Source organism: Cyclopterus lumpus, chromosome 23, assembly GCF_009769545.1.
Source record: "Cyclopterus lumpus isolate fCycLum1 chromosome 23, fCycLum1.pri, whole genome shotgun sequence".
Classification (NCBI taxonomy): Eukaryota; Metazoa; Chordata; class Actinopteri; order Perciformes; family Cyclopteridae; genus Cyclopterus; species Cyclopterus lumpus.
The window spans coordinates 8,922,932-8,944,364 of NC_046988.1; the positions used below are offsets into that span (position 1 = coordinate 8,922,932).

At 40.8% G+C, this 21,433-nt stretch overlaps 2 protein-coding genes across 2 annotated transcripts; one reads left to right on the plus strand and one right to left on the minus strand.

The window, feature by feature from the left end:
• The first annotated feature begins 1,179 nt into the window (after window positions 1–1,179).
• LOC117725910 (high-affinity choline transporter 1-like) lies at window positions 1,180–7,008 on the plus strand. Its single transcript, XM_034525775.1, has 11 exons — window positions 1,180–1,287; window positions 1,835–1,897; window positions 2,180–2,192; window positions 3,808–4,000; window positions 4,226–4,339; window positions 4,589–4,744; window positions 4,973–5,121; window positions 5,321–5,464; window positions 5,693–5,846; window positions 6,102–6,319; window positions 6,432–7,008. The coding sequence occupies exons 4-11, from the start codon at window positions 3,817–3,819 to the stop codon at window positions 6,951–6,953; spliced, it is 1,641 nt and encodes a 546-aa protein (XP_034381666.1). The 5' UTR covers window positions 1,180–1,287; window positions 1,835–1,897; window positions 2,180–2,192; window positions 3,808–3,816; the 3' UTR covers window positions 6,954–7,008.
• A 2,947-nt stretch (window positions 7,009–9,955) lies between these two features.
• si:dkey-14d8.1 (zinc finger protein 184) lies at window positions 9,956–15,534 on the minus strand. The gene is made up of 7 exons (XM_034525773.1): window positions 15,331–15,534; window positions 14,282–14,490; window positions 13,670–13,762; window positions 13,439–13,531; window positions 13,084–13,194; window positions 12,753–12,876; window positions 9,956–12,638 (listed from the first exon to the last, which is right to left on the minus strand). Exons 1-7 carry the CDS (start codon window positions 15,353–15,355, stop codon window positions 10,963–10,965), a joined length of 2,331 nt encoding a protein of 776 aa, XP_034381664.1. The 5' UTR covers window positions 15,356–15,534; the 3' UTR covers window positions 9,956–10,962.
• Window positions 15,535–21,433: the final 5,899 nt, after the last annotated feature.

The window sequence follows — 21,433 nt, forward strand, 5'->3', positions numbered from 1 at the left end:
TTCATCTGCAACAAGATGGTCAACAAACTTGGTTTCAGCTTGGTTGAAGAAAGAGTGTGAATGTGAGAATGCTCAAGTTTCACAGTCCTATAGAGATGAGTTGGAGGAGGAGCCATCGTGTTTGGAGCATGTGTAAAAAGGGCCTCTTGGTGACAGTACAACAAGCTGCAAAAACATTGACATTATTTACTTTTTAAGTTTACACATTAACCAACTGCCTGCTGAGGAAGCCCAGGATGCCTCCAACACTGTGTCAGCATACGACAGTATAGTTGAGTGACGTTTCAAAAAAATCCACTATTGATTCATTGGAGGTTGGCTGTAGCTCATGGGGAGAGTGGTCATCCCGTTACCACAAGGTACCCGGTTTGATCCCCTAACGAAGGATGGGTCTAATGCAGAGAAGAATTTCCCCACAGGGATCAATAAAAGTGTATATTTCTTTCTTTCTTTAAAACAGTTTGAGAGCATTCTGTCAGGTGTCCTGCCCTGGAGACAACACAAACAGCCTTAGGAGGCCTCGGATTTTGGCTAGGAGTCAAATTTAATTATGTTTTCTCTTTAACATCAGGTGAGACCAGATAACAACCAAACTGTCTGGGGAGAGGTTCTTATGCAATATGGACAACTGCGTTCTTGTGGCTCAATCACTGGAGGCCCTTTGAGCTACGGCTTGGTTGAAAACCCCAAACACAGGACGAAAGAAGAGAGAAAGAAAATGTATACATGTCAACACAGTCTGTACAGCCTGTTAATACAAAAAAAAGTGTGTGACCTGGATTGCTGCTTTCCTTATAGTTGTTCTTGATCGATTTTCATGATTTCAGCGATTCACCAAGTTTAAATTATTTCCGTTAATGGACCCAAAAACCAGGTACGTCAGAATTGCAGTGAAGACGATCAGGAGCTGCCTGGGATCTGCCCTCTCGTCGCTCAATATCGAAGGTAGAGGCAGTAGGAATTTTCCTCCTGGATGATCAAGTCACCGTCCACTATTGGCTCCTGATGATCTTTCAAGAAATCCAGTATGATGGCAAATTCTACCTTGTTGAGTCTCTTTAAGCTGAAATACTGAATATCATAATACCAGAACTTGTCTATGAAATCATTTATTCCCTGTGTTAATGTATGACCTGTGCACACAGCTACAGGGTTGTCTGCCATTTGCTTCGTAAACCCCAGTCACACAATGGAGGCTCTTACAACTAAGGATATAAAAATCCTGTTACACACTTCCACCTCGGTGCAGAGTATTTAAGAGACAGGAATGGAACTTTAATTTCACCGGTAAGTTTTTAAAAGTCATGCCATTTTGTTTAAAAATGTGACTGTGTGCATGTGAGTGATGTGCACTTCAAAGTGAGTTCACTTCAACACCTCTGACCTGTTAAAGGTTCTACATGCAACACTCACCTAACCTGTGGGTGTTCTCAGCTGTGGGCAGATCACCAAACTGTTATTCCATTTGAACAGAACCTGATTCTTACATGCATTAAGTAAATGATTGATACATATAAGTAACATATAGACCAGGTTGTTCCATTTCTATAACTGTAGCAATTTACTAAATAACGACATTATACTGTAAATTAAGAACACTGTTCCTTTTTCCTGGAGGAACTATTTGAATGGATCAACCAGAGACTTTAAGAAAAAGCACCTGAAGGAATGAGACTTTATCGTGTATGTCAAGTGTCTTTCTAAGTGGTAAACAAAGAAGGTAAACAACTTCCACCCGGAGGTGGGAAGTGACAAACAAGAGGGAGACAAAAACTTTCAGCTTTCAGTTTCCAGAGAACCTAACCAATCCTCCTCCTCCTCCCTGTTGTATCAGTGTGCTTCCAGGATCTCCACTCAAAACGCCTACCTGTCTCAACATTTTTTAAAGGCAATACAGGTAGATACAAATTGTCATTTTTATAATTATTTTGAGAGAAAATAATATTTTAATTTTACCGTGAGAGAGTAATAATGTCAAGTATTTTTTATTATTTATTTGCATTAACTTTTAATTGAGTATTTTAGGGGTGATATTTTATGTTTAATGGAAGGAGTTCAGACTGTTAATAAAGCCAACAGCAGAAATACAAAAGAAATAGGGGACAATGCTTCCCTTTAAAGGAACTCGATGAATAATCACATATAATGACATGTTTTCTATTCCTTCCATTTTCTTTAGAAGTCTACGGCGCGTGAGTACATGTTTGCCTCTTCTGTTATCTTTCTTCCATCATAATGTTTTTAGTTATGCCATACACAATTGTTGGAAAGCTTATTTTCTTTCCTGTCCGTTGATAGTCTTATATGGAGTTACAGCTGTTGAATTTGTCTTGGGACTGTATTGTTTAACCCTGTAAGACCCCTGGTTGTAATATTACAACGTCACTTTTATCTCTCCAAAAAACACATTTGCAAAAACGTTTTTTGGGGAAAGACCACATTTACATAGTCAATGGGTCCTATTGTCTTGCCTTGCAATGCTATTGGATCGTAAATGTGTATATAGGTCTGGCCATAAGGCCATGAACTCACTCTACCTGCAAACTTTCCTGGAAGCACATCTCCTTGTTTTACTTAACTGGATATATCAACATTGAAGTAAGTAAATTCCATGAAATATTGTTTTGGGTGATTGTTAGAATATGTAGTTCATGTAAATACTAAGTTATTGTGGAATTAATGCATCACATTAGATTTTCAGCTTGTTATGTCATTGTTGTAATTTTACAACGTTGGGTGAAAATGGTAGCTAAAATAGCATGTGCACCTTGCACACTACATGAAGACATTCCACTTCTTGGATGTTCAGATACAGGATAAATACTTACAGAAATATAATGTATTTGATGATTCATACTTTACAAATGGGTTATTTGTTATAATTTTAAATTTAGACGAGATTTGACTCATTCTAAATGGGTTAGGGTAACCCTAACCCTATGTTATTTCTATGTTCGCAGTGAGATATAGTCAACTGTTTTTTTTATCTGGACTTTGTTGGTTTGCCCAAATATCTCCTTGTTACACAAGCCAGATAATGTTTGTAGAATGCTTTGGAGGATGGTCGTTCAGGGAGAGGTGTAAATGTTTTTGATTGTGGGGTTGCATGTATGGTGCATTGTTCAGGGAGAGGTGTAAATGTTTTTGATTATGGGGTTGCATGTATGGTGCATTGGTCAGGGAGAGGTGTAAATGTTCTGTAATATGGGGATGTCAGAGTTCTGGGGGGATTGTATTTTCCTTTTGTAAATGTAAGTAGAGAGCACATTAGGCTAGCCAGACAGTATTGTGTGCCATCAGTGCAATGTATTGCCTGAATAGGATTAATTTGCATTTTAATTAGTTATACTTGAACATTTTTTTTACCATTTTTTTTTTATTCCAGTTTTTATCTTTTTAAAATAAATTATGATTCATAAAAATATGACTGTTGGGTGATTATTATTAATTAAATGTACTGTAGTGCTATGTAAGCAATACACACTCCAAATGAACCATTAGTTGTTTTGTGTATTTGTTCTGACAGTTTGAGAGCAAATGCTGAAATTCTGCTACCAACTAGGCCCAACGTTGCAATATTACAACGTTTCCCTAAAAACTTACAAAAACATTTTTTTTAAATGAATCCTTCATTATCTGCATCAGAAGACTCTTACAACATCATCTGACTTAAAATAAAAATGTTGATATTATTTCTATGCTTGTTGGAAAGCAGGGTTAAGAACAAAAAGCTGTGAACTATCCGCGCTCAATGTACATCATCCGGAAAGGGACATAAACAATGTTGTTGGTGTCCTTTGCCCACAGACTCAGAGAATGGCGATAAATTGGCTGGGACTGTTGTCCATGGGAGTGTTTTACATAATGATACTGGCCATGGGTCTCTGGGCATCCAGGAAGTCCAAGCGTGAGGAGAAGAAGTGCACTGGGAACCTCAGTGAAGTTGCAATGGTTGGGGGGAGGAACCTAAACATCTGGGTCAGCATCTGTACTATGACAGGTAAAAATAATGATGATAATAAAAATAACATCTAGATTATCATCGTCACTGAATGGGGCGTTATGATTTTGTAATAGTAAACATTTCAGGGACATTTATTTTGAAATCAGGGGACTCAAAGTAAATGTTTTAACTGTTTATTTTTTATCTATTTAATTCCATCAATTTACAATTGGTGGACCTAGTTTCATTAATATTGCTTGTATCTGTCGTGGTGTTTTGCAGCCACTTTGGTGGGAGGAGGCTATATTTTGGGTGTTGCTGAAATGGTCTATAATCCAACAAAGGGATTGGCATGGGCAACTGGACCCCTTGCCTACTTTATCAACTTAATTATAGGTGAGTGTGGTCAATTACAACAGCTGATACACAGTTAAAACCCATCTCTTACAGATATTGTTTTAATAATAGATACTATTTTTACCAGTAGGCTGCCAAAAATACTATCATTTGTATTATTTCCCCAACTACACATACTCAGGAATACAGATGGACATTATCACATAACAATTAAGGAGGAGGACATTTTACTAGTGATTAATATGTCAGACCAAAAACTCAAAAGTTTCCATATTTCTGTGACTTCAGGTGGTCTCTTCTTTGTCAAACCTATTCGGTCAAAGAATTATGTCACCCTCATGGACCCATTTCAGGAGAAATATGGCAACACCGTAGCTGCTGTTCTTTTCATTCCCAGTCTCATAAGTGATATCTTGTGGATAGCATGCATTCTTGGTGCACTGGGTGAGTCCGAAACAACAACTTAATGAACGATGTCCTTGCAGAGTCAGCAAGTTAAATCTGGACTATATATGTTTTTACACCTCAATGATAGAGTGAAAAATGTGCTTCGGTACAATTAGAGAGACATTTTACCATAACGTATGTTGCAGATGACAGTCACGTTTTGAGTCAGTATGGTGTTTAATTCAAACAAGCGTCTGAGGTACCTCCCTCTGTTTGTGGCTACAGGAGGGACGATAAGTGTGGTCATGGATATCTCCTCCTCGCTGTCTGTGTGCATCTCTGCTGCTGTGGCAATCCTTTACACACTAATGGGAGGACTGTACTCTGTGGCATACACTGACGTCATCCAGCTTGCCTTTATTTTTGTTGGTTTGGTACAAACACTATATTTCTAAGGAAACTCAAAGCATTTGAGGCGTGATGTTATAGCAGCTAAACATCAGACCGTTAGCATTGTTGTTGTGAGCATGTTTTAGTAGAATACAGCATGTGCTTTGAGTTCAATGCTGTATGGCTAGTGCAGGACTAATATACTGTATTTGTAACCCTAGTATAATTTCCTCCCTATGTCAGTGGCTCTGCGTGCCTTTCATACTGGCAAACCCCTCCTCTGCCAACATCACTGTTGCTGCAGTGACCAAACTGCACCAGGAGCCATGGATTAGCAGGCTAGAGCCGGAAGAAGCAGGTCGCTGGGTAGATGAAATATTGCTGATGGTAATGGACACTTGTTACAGACCCAAAGTGTATATCTTAAAAAGGCCACTACACTAAAAGTGTGTCTTTAGTAAATATGCAAGATCGACAAGAAACAGTACACTGTGATGACATCAGCCACATAGCCTTAAGTGTTAACCATTTTGTATACATTTGTTAAACACTTATTGTAGAACAAACATGTCATGTGATGTTTCCTCAACACTAACTTTGTTTGTATTCCTTAAGGCCATTGGAGGGATCGGTTTCACGACTTTCTACCAGAGAACCCTGTCCACAGCCACTGATGCACAAGCCAAAATCACCTGCTACGCTGCAGCAGTACTCTGCCCAATCCTTGCCATCCCGTCACTTGTCATTGGGGCAGTGGCTGCATCTACCAGTATCTAGATTTAACTATCTTCTTATTGTTTTTGATATCTTGAAATAATAATGTCTTTAGTGTTATTGTAGCTGTGATGACTAATGAGTCTGCTATGTTGGAATTGTGCAGTAATGTGAAACATAACTGACAAAAAGAACCATGTCTATAATAGGCAGTAATGTGTTCTACACCATCAAGCATCTCTGACAAAGTCCCACTTATATAACTGTCTCATAGGTCTGTTGCAGTTAGATGTGTTTATTGTCTTGTCAGATTGGAACGAGACCAGCTACGGTTCTCCTAGCCCGTACGAACAGGGCAAAGCCGGGATGATCTTGCCAATTGCCCTTCAGCATCTTTGCCCTTTTTACATCTCAATGTTTGGTATGGGAGCACTTGCTGCTTCTGTGATGTCATCGGTTGACTCTGGCCTTCTGTGTGCCGCCTCCCTACTGGGCCGAAATATCTTCAAGAACGTCATCTACAAAAGGGTAACATCTTACTTTACCAATACTCATATTGTGGCATTGTTTTTGTTGCAAGACAAATGTATGTGTGTTTATTCTGTGCTGAGCACCGCACGTTTGATTTCCTCTATTTCAGGCATCAGAAAAAATGATTCTTGCTGTGGTGAAAGGGTCAGTCCTCGTGTGTGGAATAATGGGAGCAGGTCTGGCCATGACCGCACACTCTATTCATATGTTCTGGATCTTAAGTGGAGATATCTGTTATTCAATGTTGGCTCCCCAGGTGATATGCCTCTTCTACTTATCCCGGAGGTCGAACCACTACGGTGCCTGTGCTGGCTTTGTGTTGGCAATACTGCTCAGAACTCTGGTGGGAGAACCCATGATGGGCCTTCCTGACATCCTGCCGCTGCCGTGGGACAAGATGGTGGACGGTGATCGATACCGCTTGTTCCCTTTTCGCACTGCAATCATGCTCATCACCATGGCGACTATTTTAGGAGTATCATGCGTTGCTCAATGGTTGTCTGAGAAGGGCCTGCTAACAAGAATAAGTGACGCTGAAACAGACACACACATGACTTACACGGCACCGGGTCAAAGGGATGTGGAGGAGAAGGAGACTGAAAGAACAACCTCACTTATGCTCTCAACTTGAACACTTTCATACTGCATGAGGGTGCTCCAACTTGAGAGTCCTTTCACTGGCTAAAGGTACCGATACATGAATATAAACCGAATAAATACAATATTATTTGGTTGTGCAGTTCATTTCTTTGTGTTTTATTTTCCTTTGAGGAAAGGCACAGCATTGCACCTATATGCCCTGACATTCCATATGTTCAACACAAGAGCAGACATTTTTAATAGGATATTAATTTAGCTTTACATTTGAATTAACATGAGGGGATTCACAACAGACATATAAAAAAAGATTGGTCAATTTGTGCACAGAAACTGGGATTTCTCATAGTTTGACGAAAACACCTAAAATACTGGATCCTACAATTCCCATGATGCAACTGGAGAGCAACAACTTCTGTCAAAATGTCTGTGGCTAGCTAACACAAACCTTAAGATTGTATCTTTCTTTGAATAGTAGCTTTAGTTCTTAGTAAATAATGACTAATCTGGTCCTTAATGCATTAATGGAGTTACTGTATGTTTATGCCATTATCTTATTTTCTATAAAGTAGGTAAAACAAACCATGAGCCATGCCGAAATATTAGCAAGGCTAACTAGCCTATAGATAAGATATAAATATATAATATTTTTAAAAAGCCAGACTGCTTGGCCCAACTGTGTCACTATAAAAGCCAGATTGACAAACAGTTATTTTACACTTCCTGTATCAAAACACCAGCTACTATTTTCAACTGTGTGTCTGAATATTTTTCTGCACTTCAAATATTGAAGTATTATAGCTAAATTATACAGTTATAGCAAAAACCACCACACAGCAGCATACAACTCAATGTGCGTACCTTTGTTTGTGTGCCGGCAAAGCAGTTGTTCATCCTAGTATCTTCTGTTTTTTCTGCCCATTTTTCTGAGTTAAAATATTTTGAATTATTTACTGAGCTGCTGAGTTTAAAGTATTCATATTGACATTCCTCCATTGTTTTTAGTAATTGGATGTGTGATATTAGATTTGTGACATATACTGATGTTTTTTTAATGGAAATAGCCCACAGATGAAAGTTATCTTCCTTATTCCATATTCAGTACTTTTTTCTTTACTGTCACTAAAATGCAGATCATAGCCAACTAGTGTTGTTGTATTCCCATGGGTTTAATCACTTACACACCAAGCACATATTGAAATTACACTTCAGAGCTGAGAAATACCAAGTTGTGTCTGTATCCCTTCTAAAGTCTGTAAATGTTTCAAGAAATGTTTCTAATGTGTCTCTCAATGTTTGTCCTTCCTTCCCGACTGCCAAACGACCAGTTGTTCATTGCCTCGGGCGAAGAGGTGAAAGTCTCTTTGATGAGGTCCTCAACGCACTAAAAGGGTTAAAAGAGGAATACTAATATGGACTTTGAAGAGTCGGCCTTTCATCTTGCAAAGTTCAGGAACCTTATACCTTTCTGTTTCTTAGAAGAACAACAGTACCATGAGACATCAGAGCGGCTCAGCCGCAGTCAAAGCCTTGTTAAGGTGCTGAAGGTGACACGTGTTATAATTACTATTATTTTGAATTGTGTGTGTCTCTTTTTAAAATAAGTTTTCCAAAAATATTGATATTATTATACTGTGAGGGCTCAGTAACACAGTATTGGTTGTCTCACTTGTGTTTTAAGCTCCTATCCTAGGAGGCACTGTTTGTCTAATAATCACATTTGTAACCTCAAGGTTGAAAATGGTTACATTATAATTATCTCACTAGTCTGTCTATAATATCAACCCATTCATTATTTAGCTGTGAATGTAAAACAAATACACTTAAGATGTTTGATGCTCTGGGACTCATGAGTCAGATCCGACACTAACATCACATCCTGCACGTTACAACACTGGACCGCTCGCCAGGCAAAGGCACACGTCACTGGGTTTCATTTGTGAAAGTACAAAAAGTACAATTTAAATATATATTTATTTATAAATGTGTAAATAAAAATGAATAATATGAATTGAGGATTACATTTAATGCAGACGGGGGTTGCGGTGCATGGCTCTTCATTAATTTAACAACAGAGATAATATAATTGTGGGATAACTCGAGGGTCAAAATCGACCAGACCATGACCGTTAATAACTTATATGGTTTTGTGGAAGTAAAAGACAAAATACATATTGATATATTTTCACAATCTGATACTGACACCGACTGTTGCTGTTTCTAAAGGCCCAATAACATGAGCCGGGAGCTGAGGCCGTTAAAACGCTCTTCTGAACATAATAATAATAAAAGAGGGGAGCTTTTCCTGCACTGTATTGACTGACTGCCCAAGGCATCAACCTCTTCAGGGGAGCAGCTGATGTATTCTCGAGCAACACCTGCTGTAGGTTCTTTGAATGTTCTTTGAAGTGAAAAAAAAGCCACATTACGCTGCTTTCTAGTTTTAATTTCGACTCACCACCCACGACGGAATGTGGCTGACTGAGCACTGAGGGGCTCTGGAGCTTTGGGGGATGTTTGTCCGTGATGGCAAACCATACACCCGTACGGGGCTGTTGCTGCCACCTTTGTGTTGACAGTTTGTGATTCTCTTGTGCGCATGCGTCCATTTTTTTTTATTTTCTCCCTGCACTTCTTGGCGCTTTGCGCTGGGGAAGGCGGACACGTTATCGCTATCACGTCGAGGCAAAGCTCCTCTTGAACCGCAGTGTCCACAATGTTTGGACCTCTTCATTTTATCGGTGAAAGCAATATATCATAATTCATCACGTCATCTCAGTAAATAAGAGAATTACTTGGGCAATGCCTTTCAACTGTAATTTTAAATTAATTGCATTACAGATTGAGTCCTTTTTTTCTCCTCTTGTCGCTTGAATGACGTCACGTTATTGGAGCCAATCAAAAGACCGTCTCCGAGGATGCAGCCTGGTTGAGCTGAGCTAACGGCGCATGTGCAAAAGAGCACACTCGATAACGTTTCGGCTCGCGGAGCATAAAATAACTTATTTCTCAAGATAAACCAGAAAGACAACAGTCCTTTGTTATAAGCTGTTATTTATTTTTTCTGCAAAACATCAAAAAGGGGTATATTGCTCAATGGCTTGTATACATGACAGCTCACAATAGTAGAAGTAATGGGGAAGATAAGATCCACAGCACAACCTCATCGACATTTGCATAACATTTACTGTGTCCAAGCTAAGTAAAAAATCATATTCTCTTGTGTTAATTCAACACCGTTACAGCAATAACACGTGGGCACCTACGGCTGAAAAACAGTAAAATCCTAATAAACACAAATCAGCCTATTTTCACTCAAAACTAAGCAGAGTGTAAGGTTTACAGTTCAGGGTTACATTAAAAAAAGTGAGTAATAAAGGTAGTTTAGAATCTCTAAAGTTTCCACAGCGACATAGTAACAAAGATAAAATGTTTCCTAGAGACTACAACATGTTGTTACATTATACAAATTATCTAAAGTCACATGCATTGAAATATTGTATTGTTAACATGATGCACATATTTTAAATGTTGGCTACTTTCAGGCAGTTTGGAAAATAACATTTCTTTGAAACTATCATAGTTTTTCTTGTAATTACAGTGATCACCAATAAGCAACAACTCCAAAACTAATTAGGAAATGAACTTATATCTCTCAAAATGTGACAGTTTAGGGTAACTTAATTTCCGAAACTTATTTTGTCACATCACCTTATTATATAAAGAACAGCACTGGTTACTTGAGACGCTCCAGCTGGCCGAACAATGACTTGAGCCGGCCACCCATCACAACTCAAACTATAACTTAAATGGGTTGTCTTTAAAACTGGTGATCAGAAAATTATTCCAACGTCATTCTAAATGTCTTTTCACTACCCAGACCATCGTGGTGACCTGATCTCCACCACAAGCTAACACTCCTTGGAATAACATGAAAACTATGAAAGTGACATGGTCCAAAGGGTCATTTATGCAATAGCTATCTGAAGTAGTTCATCTTGATTATAAAGCATCCTTATTTAGCACACATTGTGTTTCTTTGATTAATAATCATCGCTGCCCTCGTCTTCCTCATCATACTTCCTCTTGAGAGAGTGCTTCTTGTGCTTACCCCTGTGTCTCCGCTTGCCGGCGAACTCGGGGTTTGCGTCCCGCAAGTGCAACTGCTCGTGCTTCTTCAGAAGGCCGGGGACGGAGAATCCCTTCCCGCACGTCTCACACGTCCAGGGCTTCTTGCATGTGTGAGTCCTTTTGTGGACGTTCAGATGGGACGCCAACTTGTAGGTCTTCCCGCACACGTCACAGCTGAACGGGCGCTCGTTGGTGTGTAACCTGATGTGGACCTTGAGATTCCCGACCTGAGTGAAGGTCTTCTCGCATATGGAGCACCGGTAGGGTCTCTCTCTGGTGTGGATCCTCAAGTGAACCCTCAGGCAGTACTTGCTGGAGAACTTCTTTTGGCAAACGGGGCATGGGATCTTCGCCTTGGGCACGTGGTCTTGCTGGTGCCTCTTCAGGTCCGACAAATAGACGAAGGTCTTCCCGCACTGGGAGCAGAGATACTGACGGTCGCCGATGTGGTAGCCCATATGTCGCTTCAACAGGCTGGGGACGAGGAACCTCTTCCCGCAGCGCTCACACATGTGGGGGCGATCTCGGGTGTGCCAACGCTCGTGATTTGACAGTTTGAAAGCCGTTGGGAAGCTTTTGTTGCAGTGCTTGCAGGGGAACGTCATCTGGCTCGTGTGGCACTCCATGTGCCTTTTGAAGTAGGTGGACTGCGTGAAGCCCTTGTTGCAGATGTTGCAGTAGAAGGGCTTTTGGCCGCTGTGGGCCAGCATGTGCTTCGTCAGGCTCTGCAACTTGTTAAAACACTTGCCGCACTGGCCGCACGCGTACGGGCGTGCAGTGCTGTGGGTCTTCAGGTGGTTGTTGAGGAACGCCTGCGTTCTGAAGCTCTTGTTGCATGCTGGGCAGGCGAAAGGCTTCTCTCCGGTGTGAATGCGCTCGTGGTCCATTAACTTGGACTGATAAGGGAAGCTCTTATCGCACACAGTGCAGGTGAATCGGTCGGCTGGAGGCCTGATCTGCTTTTTTCTTCTAATGCTTGGCTTCATGTCATCCCCGGTGCTGAACCTGGCCGGAGGAAGCGGCGGCAGGGCTGGGAGCGAGAGCGAGTTGGTGGCAATCTGTGACACCCACTGATGCAATGTGACTCGCTGGGTCTGAGGCTTTTGGCCGTCTTTGGTTCCTGCATTCTGTAAGGTGGAAGCGAGTTTGATCGGCATTTGAACTACCCGGAAAGGGATCGGTTTCAAGGGAGGCCGCTGTGATTCTGGTTTATCTGCTGCTTCGGGCGCTGCAGCTTCCCCTCTGCTTTGTGGAGTTGTGGCAGGCTGTTCCGGTGTGCCACTTTTCTCTTGCACCAAATTCTCCCCCGGAGCAACTGTAGTGCCACTTTTTTCCTTTTCAGCACTATCATCAGCTGATTTATGAACATGTCGCCCTCTTGCCTGTGGTCCAGTAGCTGGGTCTGCTGGGCGCTCAGAGTCGTCGGACACCCCCCCCAGTTCTTCAGTGTCACTGTGGGGGGCCGGGCTGGCTTCTGTGACCTCTAATCGCATTGGTGATTCTGGTGGTGGTAGTGGTGGTTCTACTGGTTTGGCCCGGAAGGCGAGTGAAGAGAGCACACAGTTTCCCACCGAGGACGAGATGGTTGCTGCACAAATGGATATTGCTTAGTCAAATTAATTTGCAATATATTTAATTAATATTATATACTTATACTTCTTGTGTTTCATCACATGTTCATACGAACAACATAAAAGTATACCTTTAACACCAAGGAGTCCCTTGGCCTGCTGGTGCAAGAGGAGAGTCTTCAGGTCCCCAGTGTCGGGGATGAAGCCTCCACATGCCTCCAGGACAGACGGCTTTGCTGAGATCATGGCCCCAAGCTGAGGTAGAGAGGCAGGAAATGGAAACAAATAGAGTGACTTAACAGTATAGATTTATGTGTACCTCTTAGGTAGGATCATGTTTGTATATGTCTTCATGGTGTGCCATACAAAATACAACCCCAGGAAGTTTTTTTTCTTCTTAAATGTCTTTGGCTGTTACTCAAAATTACTTATGTCAAAATGCAATGTGCATGCGCAGCATACCTGGGAGAGATTGGGAACAGGAAGAACTTGCTCCAGTTTGCACACCAGACCTGCAGTCAGAGCTTGTAGCGCTGTATCAAACTTTGTGCCGTACTGAACAGGGAACACTTCCTGGAGGAGGAGAAAGTGTTCGGGTTTAACGTCATTGTGGCTAAAACTGGGATAAACATTTCGTTGAAATGAGATATCGGGATTTAATGTGCTATATTTTCACATGAGCTGCAAATGTGTATTTCAAACAAGAAATGGCTCTGTGTAATGACAACAAACAACCACATTAGGACAGATGTGGAACATTAAAATAAGTGCACACCATTTGGAATAAAAATTAAATAATGATAAAAGATGCAGATACCTGGAAGAAGCGCTTCTTTTCAGCTGGGTTTTTAAGCAGATTCTGGACCAGCACCATGAAGTTTGTTTGAGATTTCTCCACTTCTGCGTCCTTCTGTGAAGTGTTAAAGAAGGTTAAGTTAATATCTAATTCACACATTAGGATTCCAGAGTCTAGTGAGTTGAATATGCATACTGTGTACAAAAAACTTGTACAACTGTATGTTTGAGGAAAAAAGGTTCCCCTTCTTACCGCTAAAGATGATGAGACCTTCAACTTATTTATGAGAGTTTGAATAGCTCTGGAATCTGGTGGTCCGTCTTTGTGAAGCAAATCCAAAATGATCTACAGTAGAAAATACAGGTTATATTCCAAAGACAAACCAGATGATAAATCAAACAAAGACAACAATGAACATAAAGTAGTACTGTTATCTGCTTTCCTTATAGGGGATCAAATATTGTGGATATGCTGAGATTTTTCAAGAAATTGTACTTCATCGAAGATGACAATTTTGAAAGCACAAATTCTGCAAAGCGAATGATGTTGACAACTTAATTCAAAGATAAAAGAATGGAAGCTATAACTTCAGACACAGTGTGTGGGTTTGTAAGATGAATTGAATGGAGCTCATTAACATCGTGCAGTGTGAACATCCACTTTGTTGTTCAGTAGCCTTAAGGGGTGAATGCCCCTTTTAGAAGCCTGGAGAGCACACTGCATCCCAGGCTCAATGTGATGGAGGTATGTGGCATATATTCTGTAAACACAAATGATAGTCTGCTGTTTGATGCACACACACACACACACACACACACACACACACACACACACACACGTATGTTAGATGATAAATAATCTCACCCTTGCTCTCAACCCCAGGACGAGCTGGGCCGTCTGCTTGAAGCTTATAAGATCAGGAACCGTCTGTGTCACCATGGTCACAAACTCCTCCACTTTACCGTACTGCTTCACGTTTCTGTGCCGTATGACCTGCCATATGTACGAGTACGTCAGCTGCAGAGGGGACGCCATCAAGCGGAGGGAGGACAGAGGAAGGGAACCTCCAACACCTGTGTGGTTGGGAAAGGACTGTGTGAGTTTCAGAGCTCTTTTTCTAGCCCCCATTAATGAAAACTAACAGATATTAAATTACATTTTTGTAATATCTCTGCCTATTACTAAATCACATGTGCAAAAGGGCGCATCAGCACGTATACACATGTTTTGAATACAAGTACTCCATTCTATTTATTTCTACATTGAACTTTATTAGGAACTTTGGCGTTTATATGCCTTGTGTTTCATGCCACTAACTTAGTTGACCTTCGGTAGGAATGTAAATCTCCCCCTCTATCACTGATAAAGACCATTGGGTTTGCATAATGGGCGTTTACTACAAAACCAGGAGCCTCGAGCTGCTGTAGGGGGCGCTGCAGTCCTAAAACAAGCTTTGATTACTGCAGATAAACTGTGCGGATGGGTTGAAAAGTGTGCACGCCTGCGTGTGCACGCGAAGTTGTGGGGAGAATGAGCGCCAAAACTGTAACGTTAGCAGAGTTAGAGTCAAACTTCCAGCAGCTAGCTAGAAGGTGTGGGCTGTCTGCCGTTCGTGGTTCATCACGGTCAACATGTAACGCGACGGAGCGCTCGGTCGGGACATCCGGTTGGGAGGACGGTGTCATTTTAAAACCAAGCCGCCTGGACTGCCCCCCACCAAAGCGTTTGGCTATCTAACTACCAAACATCGGCAAAAAAATAACCGAGCAAACTTTGAAACGCGCGCGTTGACTTGTTAATTAAAGCGAGAAGTCGCTTTACGGCAACAGATGTCTGTCGTTTCTGCTCATTTCGTGGCCGCGGTTCGCGGCAGCAGCTACCGTTGACGTGCTAACGGTAGCTTAGCAACTTACCCGCGGAGTCAGATCGTTTCTCCATTTTGTGCCCAGGGTGGTGCAGCTAATTCATGAGTTAACGAAGAGACTGCACAAACAGGCGGACAATGTTGCAGTTTACACCGCAATATAACGTTTTAAAGTAAATAACCGTCTTTCTCCCGACTGTCAAGCCAGGAAGAATAATGGCGACCACTTGATAGCGGCTTTCCAAAACAAAAGCCTGAGTGTTTCCGGCGGATATTCGTATATAAAATAAAAGCACAGTCTTGAAATCACAGGAAATTGGCCGTCTAAATTATTGTGGTTATGACTTAACTTAGTTCATATCGTAATTGACCTATACTAATATTTCTGCGTTGTTGAGGTGTTTATTGTATTCCTTTTACATGCTCTAAATGAGGCTTTACTCAAAGTAAGACCCTTAACTGTCGTCAAATGTCCAATGAAAAGGAGTTACAGTAATGCAAGATCCAGCTAAAAAGCATTGCTCCTTGTGTTTCATAACAAACACACATGCGTTCATACTATCACCAAAACATTTTATTGATTCTATTGTCATTTGTGCAATCAATAAACATGACAATGAAAAAAAAAAATATTGGTCCTTGATCATCATCTTTGAAATGACATCAAAGGTTAACTGAGTATATGACCTGACTTTGAATACATGAATGTTTGATATTTTTTCTGAGATGTGTGTATGCCTAAATATGTCACTTCAAAAACAAAGAATGGAGGCCTTTTATCAAGCCCTTTTTTTGTCATGTTAACTGAACTTCAATTTCTTATATTTTAAGTATTGTGTGTTGTTATTCTATTATTTTAATTTAAATTATGTCAACGACACATTCAGACTTGACGTTTCACTGTTTTGCTGACAACAATAATATGATGTACAGATATATACCGTATATTGTTTACAAATAGTCATAAAACATATTACATATAATACTTACATTATTTTGCTCATGGAACATTTGCATAGGGTAGACTAAATAATGCAAACATTTCATATAAAAGGACATTGACCAAATCCACATTGTAATCTGCTACAACTGTAGCAAGCTTTGCAACGCTGATTCAGTTACTTTCACAGAATGTTCACAGTATTTTGTCCACCCCCCTGCCATTGGTGACGTGAATTGGTCTATTATGTGTTTGCAACATTCTAATTGGAGAAAAAGTTAATAATATATTGTAAGTGGTGTACAAAATAACTTAAATATCTCAAATACAATACAAATGCACGTTTCACAAAATACAGATGTTTAAATTAGTCACCAAAAAGACAAGACAACCTAGTTGTAGAACTGGTCTAAAACATAAAAACAATTTAATATAGGTATATGTCCCCTGCCTTCGCCCTATGTCAGCTGGGATAGGCTCCAGCGCCCCCGCGACCCTAATGAGGATAAGCGGTATTGAAAATGGATGGATGGATGGATGGTATACCGTCCCATTTTTCATTGATGTGTTTTGGACGGAATTCAATCGAATACAGAAAACTGTTATTGAAATACTAACCATCCTCTGAAGAAGAGGCTACATTGCCTGCGGTCTGGAAAGACTTTTACCCTGTTGATTCATAGGGATCTGCCGACATCAGTCGTGTTTGTAACTGGCATTTCCTCCAGCCTACGGCCACTTCTTTTGTGACAAGAACAAGCCCTCCTTATGCTTCTCGCTGAGCTCATCCATCCATCCATCCCTATCTTCCTCACTTTCCCTCGTCCTGTTTGCCCATCCCTCGCACCCTCTCTCTGACACATACAGTACAAGAGCGCTCTCCCTCAGGGAGTCATGTTCTCGTGTTCATGACTGAATATGACTGACTCAGTGAATAAGGCATTAAAAACACACTCACTGTGGCCGAGCAGCAGCTATAGATCACTGGGCAACAGCTTTGAGATACAATGACGGGATTCAAAGTGCCTCTGTTGGTGGCTATCTGCCATCTGGTCAGATCTTTGAAACACAAAGTGGGACGCTTGTTGAAATGCTCGGCGTGTTGTTTGTGGCTAGAAGGATGGCAATTTGTGACAGATCAGAATAATTAAAAGCTGTATTGATAGGAATGTACTTGTTTGCATATACCCCTAATGCGTTGCAGTAGAAGCCAGAACAACAAAGAGCAGGTTGGAAACAGTGTGTTGACTCTTGACTCTAGATCACTGAAAGGACAAAGGTCTCTGTAACCATCGGGACACAGCCAACAAATTGATGACAGGAGTCCCATCTCAGAAGGAAATCTTCCAAACAGTGTGGATTCATTTGGATGTGAGGCTCCAGCGTTACATTTGATCACAGCTCAAAAACTGAAGAGTTGGCAATGGTTCAGTGGCAGCAATAAAAAAACAAAAAAAAACTTGGTCTGCTCAGAGAAGGCGAGCCAAATGCTGCTAAACACTGGCCAAGACGAGACAATTAATGTACTTTACCAGCCATTTTGGGACATAACCAGCCATTGTGCAGTGAGTTCTTCCTCAAAAAAAAACGCTTTGGATGGTTAAGTGCTAAAAGTGCCTGGGCAAACTGCCTTCACAGCAGGTGACTTTTCTCTCGTAGCCCGGGTCCATGCACTCAGATGAGTGAAAGCAGAGGAAGAGTCAGACCACACTGGGTTATCCAGCAGGCTCCTGCCGCTAACACAATAACCTGGAAAGTGGGTTGGTATACTGCGGTCCAGATTTCCCTCTTCTATTAATCATGCTTCATCCGCTCTCATGTTCAGGGACCGCCTCCCCCACTGGCTGAGTGTCAGCAGCGTGGGTGAGTGTCTGAAGTGGGATGGAGACAGACACAGTTGAGATCATGTCAGAAGGGGCCATTCGGCTATTTTCAGTGTTGCACACGGCTAAAAGCCTCCCAGACTTGACCTGAAAATGAAAAAAAGAATGACAGAAAATCACACTCACAATCTGAACAGTATTCTTAAATCTTGTTTTCTATGATGAACGAATGACGGATAATACATCTCCAAAGCGGAAATCCTTACATTAGGTAAAAACAGCCTCAAAGTACTGCTGAATATTTGATGAGCACTTGTTCATTATAGAAGAACTGCCTTCCTGGAAGTGCTCACAAAATTGAAGGCACAATATCATTTAGGCATTATTGGGCTGACCCACAAAAACCAAAAGGCCCCAGAGAGCAGAGTTGATGGAACATTTACTACCAAGGACGGACATTTTTAGATGGAGGGGCTCTTAGTTTCTCATAATATTAGAAAACCCAAGAGAACTACTATCATTTGAGCTACACACAAACTATAATATATAACAAACATATCATCCTTCGCTGAATAACTTATTGTGAAATGGCTCCCAGCAGAATCTTTCATTCTTAAAGAGCCGGGAGGCCATGCTGAAAATGGCGAGTCTTATGAATTGTAATAATTGCTCTTTGTGGTATATAATCTATTCATGCTTTATGACAATATTGCCCTTTTGTACACACATGCAATTATCCGCCTGAATAGTGCGATGACTGTTACAATATACTCAATGAAGGAACACAAAAGCAGCTTTTACAGTTGCAGTAAAACTGTCTGCAGACCCGCTAGCAGCTCCATCTTAGTCCAGTGTAGAAGAATGATGGCACTTGCTTATTAGCACTAAACAGCATGAAGCAAAGTATGGGACCATTTAAGGTTTTGACCTGACGATGGTGCTAGTTGAAAGCTGTATACGTTACAAGAAAAAAATACTCTCTGTATCTCTATCAAAAGTAGGTATTTCAGTTTGAGTTGGTTCACTTACTTACCAGGTACACGATGATAACAACACAAGCTGTGAAGGGGATGAGAACCAGAAGTAAGGGAGCTCTCTTGAACCAGCTGGACTGCCGAGCCTCCTCCCGACCCCCTGGTGGAAGACAGAAATATTATTGGAAAATTCAGACTACAGTCACACTGTAGAAATCTGATAGTGGGTACGCCAATCCTCGTGATGTTTATTTATTGAACAAGTAGAGGAATCTCACGGTTAAATCACTCACAAACACGTTTTTTTTCCATTTTGAGAAGTCAAGTGGCATAAGAATTTACTAAGCAGGCGTTCCCAAGTACTAGCTTCATGAGACTCGCTTTTAATAATGATATAATTCCTTAAATTATCCAAATTGACCATGTGTTCAAGGTTACATATCTGGTTCCTATCCCCAGCTCTGTGTCCTCAACCCCAAATCAATATCTGCCCACAAATAGGCCACTAAGCTGCTTTACTCATTAAAAATTAAAAAATGTAAACGCAAATGAATGATTGTACCTGGTGTTTGTTGTGGATTAACGCACGGCGGCGGCTTGCACGAGAAGCCAGATGTTTCTTGAGAGGCGGCATGTAGGACGTCTTTGATGTAGTCAAAGTAAAGACCCGATATTAAGCTCCCTTCCCGATAGTGACACTGGAAGACTTGCATCGCTGTTTCCTGGGGAATCAGACAACAAGCCGTCCTGAAATAACTAACATGTGCAATTTACATGCACAGAAGGACCAGAATGTTACGCACTGAGCCGCACTGCCTATTTGCACAAGCCATCAGGATTGCTTACCAGTTCCTCATGGTCAAAAGTGAAGCGTAAACTCTTCAGCATGGCAATGAAGACAATTATGTTTTCTCTGTTGGAAGAGATGGCACCAAACATGCTGGCCAGCTTACGAAGACTTTGCTCCAAAGGATAGATATTCAACACCACCCAGCACGTGCCAGCCTGAAGATGTAGGTACCAAAGAAATTAGCATCCTTTTTTCAAAGTTATATCATCCGTTACACATCATTTCTGCTGTATAATCATACCTACCACTTCTTTGGGAATGTAACTAATGGGAATCTCATAATCAGAGGGGATATTCTGCTTCTATGACAGAGATCAAGACAGAAAAATATTTTTGAGTGAAACAAGATCTCAATGTCTCATTGGGACAATGTCATAGCATTCGCACACACAGATTATGGGACAAACATATGAATATGTTTCATGAATTTTATAAGTATGAGGCTTGTAGCAATTCAGTAATCTCACCAATGATGACAGCTTGCTCACATCATCAGTTATCGGCGTCCCAAATTTTCCGGAGCAGAGATTCAAACTTGTGAACAGACTCAAGAGGAGACAAGGTGCTTTCAAGATCTAAAAGAAAATCAGGCGGCAGTATATTTATACAGGGTACAGTTTATATAAAGTATGGAGTTTCTAATTTGTCTGCGGATGCTTTTCTTTGTCCGATTTGTGAACTGTTAATACATCACGATAGTCCCTTCTTTAGGGCTTCTTACATCAGTTAACACTTGCATTGTGCATGTTGAATTGAAATGCTAAATATTATATATGTTAAAACACTGGACATTATCTATTTCTCACACAGAGGATCCGATTTAATGGACACAGGTCCTTTTTCTTAAAAAAGTACAACTACTTCTTCGTTTCATGTTGTCTTAACCATTTGTCAATTAATCAAACTATTTTGACAATGGGAAGCGTTGCGTTTTTAACGATTAATCAAGAAAATAATCAGCAGATGAATTGAAAATAATTGTTAATTGCAGCCCTAATCCAAAATATAATAAAACCACTTCAGCACCACTACGGTAGAGGATCAAATGCACAGAAATACAAAGTAACATGTATGTGACAGCTGTGGTGTTTCTTTGCCTCTCTAAAGACTTGTGGTTTAAAATGCAAAAAACATGCAATGAGATCAAATCGGATGAATCGGACTTCAAAGTTGCCAGGGCGACAGGCAGGAATGTGGTTTGCTTCAAAGGAATTCTCATTCTCGTAAAATATTTTCTCACAGCAGGACGCAGTTAATATGCAGATGGACTTCTGGGAGCACACGTGCTATTCTCTCTGATTCTTTATATCGAGTGAAAGCAAATTGTGTCCATGTGTCTTTTGCTTAATTTGCTCTCTTTGAAAGGGTGTAAACCCACACAATAAAATACCTCGTAAAAGAAGTATTCTTCAGGACTTTTATTCTGAAAAGTGAATGACAGTTTTCAGAAATCAAAGAGGCAACATTTCATTTAACCATGACAAATTAGAATGGAGACACAGTGAGATCCCCTGCAATTCGTTATGATATCATCCTTACTCCAAATACAAATAATAATAATAATT

Coding starts and splice junctions, on each gene's coding strand:
- LOC117725910 (XM_034525775.1), top strand. CDS start 3,817: ATGGCGATAAATTGGCTGGGACTGTTGTCCATGGGAGTGTTTTACATA. Junction 4,340..4,588: donor CTTTATCAACTTAATTATAG/GTGAGTGTGGTC, acceptor CTGTGACTTCAG/GTGGTCTCTTCTTTGTCAAA. Junction 5,847..6,101: donor GGCAGTGGCTGCATCTACCA/GTATCTAGATTT, acceptor TTGTCTTGTCAG/ATTGGAACGAGACCAGCTAC.
- si:dkey-14d8.1 (XM_034525773.1), bottom strand. CDS start 15,355: ATGGAGAAACGATCTGACTCCGCGG. Junction 14,491..15,330: donor GAAACGATCTGACTCCGCGG/GTAAGTTGCTAA, acceptor CCAACCACACAG/GTGTTGGAGGTTCCCTTCCT. Junction 13,532..13,669: donor AGGTCTCATCATCTTTAGCG/GTAAGAAGGGGA, acceptor AACACTTCACAG/AAGGACGCAGAAGTGGAGAA.